General features: G+C 41.4%; 1 protein-coding gene across 1 annotated transcript; it reads right to left on the bottom strand.

Annotated features, from left to right (window-relative positions):
* Nucleotides 1–7,754: 7,754 nt before the first annotated feature.
* Nucleotides 7,755–8,666, bottom strand: LOC308268523 (vomeronasal type-1 receptor 4-like; the record flags this gene model as incomplete). Its single annotated transcript, XM_080703645.1, has 1 exon — nt 7,755–8,666. One exon carries the CDS (start codon nt 8,664–8,666, stop codon nt 7,755–7,757), a length of 912 nt encoding a protein of 303 aa, XP_080559771.1.
* Nucleotides 8,667–10,576: the final 1,910 nt, after the last annotated feature.

Genomic DNA, 10,576 nt, shown 5'->3' with positions numbered 1-10,576 from the left:
CAGACAATTGCCTGATGAGCAACTGAAAATTTTTATTCTCTAAAACTAGGATTCTTATACCCTTTTCCCAACTAAGTTATGTATCACATTTTCATGGGAAAAAACAAACATCACAATGCCATGAGGAATGCTAGAGATTAGGGAAGATGTCATAAGTCACTAAGATACAATCATCAAAGGAAACTAACAAATCAACAAGGCAGGGAGGGGGTGGCCAGAGCAGCTCAGTAAGGATTAAGATAAGCTCCCTCTATCACTGAGGGGCTTTGAGGTGAATTCCGGAAGGACTAGAGTTCTGCCTGGAGTCTTGGGGAGTCTGACCTTTCGCCAGCCCCTCTCTTAACTCCTTTGGAATCTTTCATTCCTCAGGCTTCATCCATGTCCTCCATCAGCTTCTCAACTACTGAGATTCCTAGAGAAAATCTGCAGTGGAGAGAGCTAAGAGAGACAGAGAGGGAGAGAGAGAAAGAGAATAAGAGAAAAGATAATGGAGGGAGAAAGAGATAATGAGAGGAAGAGGGGAGAGACAGAAGGAGAGAAAGAAGAGAAGGGAGACCAAAGAGAGAGGGAGAGAGAGGAGGAACAGCAGAGGCTCTGCTTGGAGGCAGTGGCGGAGTCCCAAGGGTCCACCTCAGAGGCGAAGCCTGGGGGGCTGCTGCAGGTGTTTGCACCTCTCCTGCTGCTTCAGCCTTAGGTGCTTATTCAACCTCCTGGGCATAACGATGCACATGGCCGACTACCGGGTGGGCTCCGGAGACAGAGGCTGGCTGCACGAGGCTGCCTTCCAAGGCAGAGTGGACGTGGTGTGGCGCCTCCTGGACAGCCAGCAGAACACTGTGGACGACAGAGACGAGAGGAGAAGCTGCAGGGGCCGAGGGCGGGGGCACGGCCGCCTGCCAGGCCAGGGGAGACGGGGAGGCTGCCCCTGCAGGGACTCTGCTTCGTGGAGTCTGGCCCTGGGCCTGGTGTGGGCTTCCTTTGGGTCAGAGTTCACAGGAGCTTCTAACTTTGCTTTTTTCCTCATCTTCTACTGTAAACATGTAGGAAAGTTCCAGTCAAGTTTGATTGTTACTAACCCTTGTCAAGAGCTCATATATTAATCTTGCACATATGAAATCTTCTCTGACCTTCAGGCTTTTGTGTGTGTGCATGTGCAGGCACGCCGAGGTAACTTCTGCCAACATTTAGTCTCCTCTGAAGGAAAGAGAACCTCTTTACCTGTGCACAAGGGTTTTATAGTGCATATGTTTGACTAAACATGCATACTTTTGTTGCAGGAGACTCAGTCTCCCATTCTTCTGTTTCCTCTCATTCCAGAGACTGGATTTCCAGAGGCCAAAATCAGAGACAGGTTTCTCTCTTTATTTACAGGGAAATGGCTCAGTTGACAAACTCAGGGAACTGAGCCTCAAGCCAAGGGCTCACAGGATTCTTTTATTTTATTTTATTTTTTTAGGTTGTGGGATGGAAACCAGGGACATTCGACCTCTGAGCTACACCCTCTGCTTTATTTTTTATTCTTTATTTTAAAACAGGGTCTCACTGAATAGAAGAGGGCCTCACTAAGTAGCTGAGGCTGTCCGCGAACCGATATCCTCAGGTCTCAGCCTCCCGAATGCTGGGATTACAAGTGTGCGCCACCACGCCCGGCTCACAGGATTCTTATACCCTTGGTCTCTCACTTTGGAGAAGGGAGGAGTAAGTTTGAAATTTATTAGACCTAGCAAAGCTCTTCAGTTACATACCATCTCCCAGCTCTCTCAGGTCTTTTAACTGGCTCTCTCTTGTTTGCATTAGGGAGAGCTCCTGGCACCTGACTCTGGGTTGCCTAGGAACAGTCCCTTATCTTTAGGATAAGTGTCTGCTCACTTGATGTGGGGAAACTAGGGGGAACGTTTCGGGAACTCTTACTCTTTCCCATCTTAGGTTTCAAGTCCTGAATGTATGTCTAAGACTCTGACTAGGTGCCCTGTATCACTTTTACCATATGTGAATTTGCTACATATAAGCCGGCTGTAGTGGCCCACGCTTGTAATCCCCATGCTTGGGAGGCAGAGACAGGAGGGTCATGCAGGTTCGAAGCTGGCAGTCAAATTCGACTCGACACACCACATCAAATCCTTGCTTCTGCGAGGTGTCGATGTTTTGGCCGAAGGTTCGTATGGCCGGACTGCAGTAAGTATGGCTGTAGAGACTGGCTGTGCTTCCTAAGTGTTTACATGAAGTGCTAGCTGCCATTATATGCAGGCTCACAGTAATGACAACTGTTGCATCTTACACATCTGGTCGGAGTTCAGTTTAGTTCCTGTAGCTTCTGGCTGATGAAGCAATATCCTGGGACTTTAAGGATTTTATCCTGAGAGTTTCCAGCATGGTCCATTGCATTACAAGTCCAACTCCTAGGCATGGGAGTCAAATACAGTCACCTTTAAACTTTTTTTTTCTAATTAGCTCTTTGGATCTGGAAAAGCCCAGTATTGCAGAAAATCTTGTAACTTTCTCCTGGGAGCTGTCCTCTACACCCTCCTCCTTGAATGTACCCTGAGCCCGGGGCTTCCTTAAGCACATGGAACACAGTCCTCTTCCACAAGGAAGGTAGAGGGGAAGAAAAAGCCATTCGAATCTGTGTTTTGCTGTGCTGCTGCAATGTTGCTCTTAAAACTGGTCTGATGGTCCAGTTAAGATGAATTAAGCTTTACTACCAGGTTGTCCTTACTGATCCAGATCCCTGAGTCTTCATGGTCACACACACTTAGCCTTCTTTACACGTGTAAATAAATGCTTTTATGCCCGGCCACTCTTCCCAAAGCAGCAGCACTGTGCTTTGGCGGCTGGGCCTCCTAGATGTAGCCACACCCTAGTGAGCAACCTACCCTTCCCTCTTCTTGTCAGCCTTAGGCGGAGCCCACAGTAGCCCAGACCTCATGGTGAGTTCTCCTTTGATCCCTTTGTCTTTTCTGCTGGCCAATATAGTTGGGATCCTCCTCAACTCTTGGATACGTTCAAATGATGTTGCAGGAAGAGATGAAAGTTTATTTTTCTTCATCTTTGCCACTGGAACTGAACCCTAAGGCCCCTTTATATATCTGTCAAACCTTTTCTTAAGTTGTGCGAGGTCCCACATCATCTTTCCCCAGGGCAGATGTCTTTGATATTTTAGTAAGAATGCTGTGTTGAAATTTTCCAGTATTGTTGCATTGGGGTCTATCTGATCTTTAATGTTGAGTGGTGTTAATTTTATATAAGTTGGTGCTCTGATATTTGGGTATAAATATTTATTATTGTTATGTCTTTTTGTTGCATTATTACCTTTACCAGTGTATGAAAAAAAGTGATGACATTATTCTCTCCATGCTACAATACCTGAAGACTCTACACCTAGCACACACAGCCACATTGCCCGGCAAAATTATCTGGATACATCAAAACTTTGACCAAAAAGTGACAGGCCTTTCTTGCAGAAACCCCAGTGGCTATATCCTGCTTCATCAAGACCATTGTAAATCTACAAGTCAATCAGCCAAACCACTCAGAGAATTCCTTCGGCTGAAGTCAAACTCATCCCTGTGGACAGGGACCCAACTGGCACTTGTCAAGTTTACAAAAAGTAAACAAAAAAGTTTGAATTTACAAAAAGTCCCATGGGAGCCTGAGTGACGATGAACAGACATTCATAGTATGAGGGTGATTGTAGCCCTAGGGAGATGGGAGTGATGGCTACAGTCAGACACAGCAGAAATATGAATTAGCAGAAGCCCCTAGGGACAATCAGGTGGGTAGGACCTGCAGGGTCTGTATCAGTCACCACAGGAACACCAGCAAAGGTGTCTGTGGGGGTGAAGTGCCTCAGCCAAACCACACTGCCTTCTTTGAAAGCTATAAACTTGTGCCTAGTGGTGTTTGGGCACTCCCACAACCAAGGCCAGAGGATGACAAGGTCACATGTGATGACAGCTGCCCAGAGCAGCGGCAGTGTCCCTGGGTTCAGCTGCACCCACAGGAGTTCGCTGGACCATTGGATTGGGGAGTCTAGAGATTCACGGTGGTGGTGATGAGGCAGGCTGTAGTCACTCAGGACCTTGCAGGAAGGGCAGGTGATTTCTTGGCCCAGACAATTCAGCTGCAGCCACAGGAGTTCACTGTGTAGTTTTGTTCGGCAGTCTGGAGAGTTGCTGAGTGTGAGGAAGAGAATATGACTGCTCTTTCCTGTTGAGTCTCTGAAATCACTGGCACCACAAGATTTAACTTCTTTGTTGGAGTTGGTCTCTGAGATCCAAGGGGTTTATGCAGCTGCTAGCTTCCGTGCAGGCTCACCAAGATGGCGCCAGCCTCCACTCCCCTCTCACCACATAAAATGTGTGGAGCTCTTCTCAGCTCTCTGTACTGCCTCCACTTCAACCACATTTCAACCGCCTTTGTCTGTTGAGTTCCGACTGCCATTCTTTTCTTGTTTTTCTGGCTAAAAAGCAATCTTCCTGCTGGTTGATGTCTCGGGGCAAACAAAACATACCGCCTTTCTCTACTCCACCATCTTTACTTCCTCAGGTTTTGATTTTTTATAGATTTTCACTTCCTGTGGAAGTCACTATGCTGCATGGATTCTTATTAAGTTTTAATTTTTATATTGCAATGTGCTTTTGTGATTGCAGTCACTTAAATTTGAAGTATGATGGATTTATTCTCCTTTTGCATTGTATGCCATTTTATGATTAGACCATAAAATCTTATTGAATCTTGACTTAGTAAGCACAATTTTACATATGAAAAAGCAAAAGTTCCCAAATAGCCAAATCAGTTTGAAGAATAAGAACCACACAGGAGGCACCATAGTAGATGATTTTAAATTAAACTACAGAAATACAGTAATAAAAACAGTATGATATGCGCACAAAACAAATACATAGGCCAATGGAATGAAGAGAAGATACAGAAACAAATCCTCACACATATAGCTGGTTTACTTTTAGATAGGTGTCAAAAACATATGCTGGAGAAAAGACAGCCATTTCAAAACGTGGTGTTGGGAAAACTGGTTATCCATATGTAGGAGAAGGGAATTCTAACCCAGTTTATCACCCTTCACACTAGTCAACTGAAGGCAAATGAAAGACTTAGAAATTGGACAAGAGAATTCTCAAATTACTAGAAGAGGACATAGAACTCCCAAAGGTCAGAACTAAAAATGAGGATAAATAAATGAGATGGCATTATGTAAAAAGCTTCTGTGCAGCAAAAACAAAACAAACAAAAAAATCAAGATCCTGAATAGAGAGTCTATAAAATAGGAGAAAACCTTTGCAAGCTACTCCTCAACTAGTGGACTAATATCTAGAATATACAAAGAGCTTAATTTCAATATTCAATGATTGTCATTTTAACCAGAGTAAGATGAAATCTCAGTAGTTTTGATTTGCATTTTCCTGATGGCTAAAGTGTTGAACTTTTTTCATGGTATTGTCAAACAAACATTTGTATTTCTTTTAAGATATGTCTATTGCTTTATTTTCTCATTTGTTGAATAGGTCATTTAGGGCTTCTGCTTTTGAGTTTTTGAAGTTCTTTACAAATTGTGAGCATTCTCTGTTGAAAGCATAGCTGGCAACAGATATTTCTCTCACTCTTTAGCCTGTATCTCTACTCTATTAAATATTTCCTTTGCTGATCAGCAGATTTTTTTAAATTTGATGTCATCTTTTTTAAAAAATAAATTCTTGTTGTTATATACTGGAATGTAGGAATCCTGTATACAAAGTCATTGTGCCTGTTGGACTGTTTTTTGTATATTTTCTTCTGTGGGTTGCAAAGTTTCTGTTCTTATACCTAAGTCTTTGATCCATTTCAAGATGAATTATATGCAGGTCTAGAGGTAGGGATCTGTTTCACTTTATACACTAACAATAAACTCAGTAAGAAAGAAATGAGGAATACAACTCTACTCACACAACCTTAAAAAACCTCTAGTAATGAGATGAATGTCCTCTACAAGAAAACTGCAGGACCTCACACACACACACACACACACACACACACACACACACACACACAAAATGTTCATGGATAAGCAAATTCATATTATATAAATGGCCATATTCTGCTGGGTGTGGTGGTGCATGCTTGCAATCCTGCACTTGGGAGGCGGAGACAGGAGGATTGCACAGGTTCGAAGCCAGCCACACTGTCTTAAGAGACCCTGTTTCCAAATAAAAATATAAAACATAGGTCTGGGAGTGTAGCCTGGAGGTAGAAGGCTTTCCAGGAACTCCGGTACCACCAACAAACAAACAAATAAACAACAAAAACCCCAAATAAATGTCCATTTTCCTAAAAACAACCTTGGGATTCAATGCAGTCATCATCAAAGTAACAATGACATTCTTCCCAGAACTGGAGAAGACAACCTTAAAATTCATTTGGAGGAACAAAGATCCAGAATCACCACAGCATTTCTGAACAAATAGTGCAATGCTGGAGACATCTTAGTCATTTCCAAAAGATAATACAGAGCTACAGCAAAACTGCATTAAAACAGGCATAAGAACAGACATGGAGACAAAGGGACCACAATAGAAGATGTAGAGACAAACCCACATAAATGTATTGAGCTGATTCTTGAACATCTCAAGGTGCCAAGAACATCTATAGTACAACAGGGTTGAAGAAAAGGTAACATTTTTTTTGTAAAGGTAACATCTCTTATCAAAGTTTCTGCTGGTGAGAATGGCTACCCAGATCTATTTACATAGGTTTTTTATATACACATATATTTCCTTGAGTCACAAGCATTCTGTACCATCCCATTAGTAGTTATGCTTTGTTTAGCACACTGATATCCATGCACTCAACCCCTAACATAATGCCTGGAATATTTAGAATGGCAATATTTAACATGGGTATTTAATGAATGCTTTAAAGACGTTTTTCCAAATACTGCAATTAACTAAAAATTTAATGCTAACTCCTAGTGGAGTTTTGCAATTTCTAGTTGCTGTATTTTAAAAGAGCAAAACCAAGCCAGGTGTGATGGTCCACACCTGTCATGTCGATATTTAGGAGCCTGGGATATGATTGTAGATTTTCACCTAGGAATAGCAACTTAGTGAGACCCTTAGGAACTTAGTGAGACGATGTTTCAAAATAAAAATATAGCCAGGTATGGTAGTACATGCCTATAATCCTAGTACTTGAGAGGTTGAGACGGGAGGATTGCAGGTTTGATGCCAGCCTCAGGAACTTAGTGAGGCTTCTAATACTTTAGCTACAACCTATTTACACATAATAAATACAATATAGGGTTAAAGATGGGTCTTGGAGGTACAACACCCAAGGGTTGATTTCCCAGAATAAAAAAAATCAAAAGCAATATAAAATTGAGTTGAGTATATAGGTCAGAGGCAGACATTTCTTGAGTTCAATTTCTAATACCCCTGAACCCCAACCACACACAATGACCAAAAGAAAAAACATAGTGTCGATGGTATATTTAAAAATGTTAATTTATCAAATTATCATATTTTAAATATGTTATCAAATTATTAATAGATATGTATGCACTTGTATTTCTTCTACAACTTCACTTCAAATTCTAGAATCTTCAGCATTTCCAATATATTTGAACTCAGACTAGGACATGTCACATCACAAAGGCTACATGGCTTGTTTCTTTTACCATATGTGATTAGGACTTCTCTTTTGCAAATGAAAATTTAGGGCATTAGATAAGCCATGGAAATCTCATTGATAACAGGTCATTTTCATCAATAAAATGAAGACAGAAATTTGGAAATAATTGTATTATTCTTTATCAGTAGAAATGGGCAGATGGTTGGGTAACATGATGATAAAACTGCACTAACTCCCTCCAACCTTGGGATTTTCTCATATATATAAAAGGAATATAGAGTCACAATGTCATTTGAACAATAAAAGAACACAAAGCAGGCAACTAGCAGAAGAATGGTGCGGGTGGCTTTGTGTTCAGAAGATGCCTGAGAAGAGAGACAAGGTCTGAGGACGTGCTGCACTCTCCTGTGGTGTTTGTAGAGGAGATTGACCATGTAGAGGCTGGTGTAGATCATGACGGCCACAAACAGCAGATCTCTAATGATTATGACACTAAAGTATGACCCAGAATTGTGGCTTCCATCATGCACATTTTGACAGTAAACATGGGAATACCCATGACCCATAAGAGTGAAATTGCTTTTGGCTTCTACAGTTTTAAATAAGCTGCTATAGATGAGTATATTGATGATCCAGAAACAAAATAAGGAGGGAAAAATCCATGCAGAGAGGTTAAACTTAATCCTGGCCCACTTAGAGTTTGTGGGACTGATGGTGATAGCTTGAAATGTGCTCAGGAGAGAGGTAGTGCAGATGGAAAGACCCCGGGCCACTCTGAATAGGAACATAACTGTCTGACAACTGACATCGTCCACAAACCGTTTGACTCCAAAGGAAAACAGGGCATCTGGTATCAACGTGAATATGATGGCCAAAGCATTGACAAAGGTCAGGTGTATAAAAATGGAATCGATGGGCTTCTTCAGATGAGGTTGAAATAGGAAGAAGTACACATATACCCCAAACAGCAATGAGTTCCCCACAAAACCGATGCACATCTGAGATGCGAGGAAAACTCCAAAACATGTTTCACTTGGAAACATCATGTTAATAATATCTAGATATTTTAATTATGTAAACCAGAACTTTGATGCAATATTTGGGGATATTTTTCAAACTACTTTATGTGGATTTTGTGGAGCTGGATGTGGTGGTTCATTCTTGTAATCCCAGTACCTGGGAGGCTGAGACAGAAGATCACAGGCTAGAGACCAGCCTCACCAATTTAGTAAGACCTGTTTCAAAACAAGAATTAAAATAGGGCTGGTGTTTTCACTCCTGGGCTTCATCCCCATTAGCACTCACAAAAGAAACAGGTACTAACTGATTATTAAGGAGGAGACAAAGTGAGATTGTAAAGTGTCCACCTTGTCTGTTTTTCCGGCCCAGATATGGTACTTTCAGAAAGTGGACTTCAGAGATTCTTGAGAATCTTAGAATATAGAAGTTAATGTTATAAAGTTGAAATTCCACTCTAACACTATGAATTGTAGGATACTAATGGTGAGGATCTGTTGGCCTGCATGAGAAACAAATATGCATATTAAAGGTTTGTTTAGAGCCGGGCGTGGTGGCACACGCTTGTAATCCCCGCGCTTGGGAGGCAGAGACAGGATCGCGCAGGTTCGAAGCCAGCCGCACGCGCTGGCTTAGGAGACCCTGTTTCCAAGTAAAAATGTAAAAATAGGTATGGGAGTGTAGCCCGGAGGTAGAAGGGCTTCCAGGAACCCCAGTACCACCAAAAAAAAAAAAAAGGTTTGTTTAGAGAGCAGGAAGTTGGTGACTGAGGGTAGCAGCACTTATGAATCCTGCTGACACTTGATCCCCATTGTCCACAAAACTGAGCACTACAAAGCCAGATAATACTATCAGGAGAGGAATAAGAGCAATAAATACAAGTGATAGCGAAAAAGAAGACTAGAAGGCTGGTCAGAGAGAAAAAAAGAAGCCCTGCTCTCAGCGGCAGGCACTGACATTGAAAAAAGAAATCAAAGAACATCTTAGAAGATGAACCTTCCATCTTAGAAGAACATCTTAGAAGAACATCTTAGAAGAACCTTCCATGTTCGTGGATAGGCAGCATAAATATTATTGAAATGGCCATACTCCCAAAGGTGATCTACAGATTCAACACAATACCCATTAAGTTACCAAGATCATTCCTTACAGACAAAGAAAATCAGTCCTTAAATTTATTTGGAACAACAAAAACCCAGAATAGCCAAAGTAGTTCTCAGCAACAAAACCATGCAAGAGAAATCACAGTACCTTTCTTTAAAATATGCTACAAAATCATTGTAATAAAACCAGCATGGTACTGTCACAAAAACTGATATATAGACCAGTGGAGCAGAATAGAAGACTCAGAAATAAATCCACACACTTACAGCCAATTCATAATTGACTAAGAAGCCAAAAACATACAGTGGAAGAAAGATAGCCTGTTCAACAAATGGTGTTGGCAAAACTGGTTAACCATATGCAGAAAATTGGAAATTAATCCCATTTCCTCACGCTGCACAAGAGTCAATTCAAGATGGATCAAAGACTGGAAATTAGACCAGAGACCTTGAAGCTCCTTGAAGACGACATAGGTCCAACACTGCAACACATAGGCACAGATAAAAACTTTCTCAACAAGACCCCAAAGACACAAGAAATGGAAAGGCAAATCAATATGTGGGAATGCATGAAACTGAAGAGCTTCTGTTCAGCAAAGGAAACTATCAAGAATCTCAATTGAGAGCAAAAGAATGGGAGATGATTTTTGCCACCTATACCTCCAATGAGGACTACTATCTAGAATATACAGAGAGCTTAAGAAACTCAACACTTAAAAAATAATTCAATCAAAAATGGGCAAGTCAACAAAATAGCTACTTCACATAAGACAAAGTCAAATGGCAATAAATGCATGAAAAAATGATCCACCTCATTGGTAATCAGAGAGTTGCAA

Source organism: Muscardinus avellanarius (assembly GCF_963383645.1).
Source record: "Muscardinus avellanarius genome assembly, chromosome: 10".
In the NCBI taxonomy this organism is placed as follows: Eukaryota; Metazoa; Chordata; class Mammalia; order Rodentia; family Gliridae; genus Muscardinus; species Muscardinus avellanarius.
This window is presented reverse-complemented; position numbering and strand designations above follow the sequence as displayed.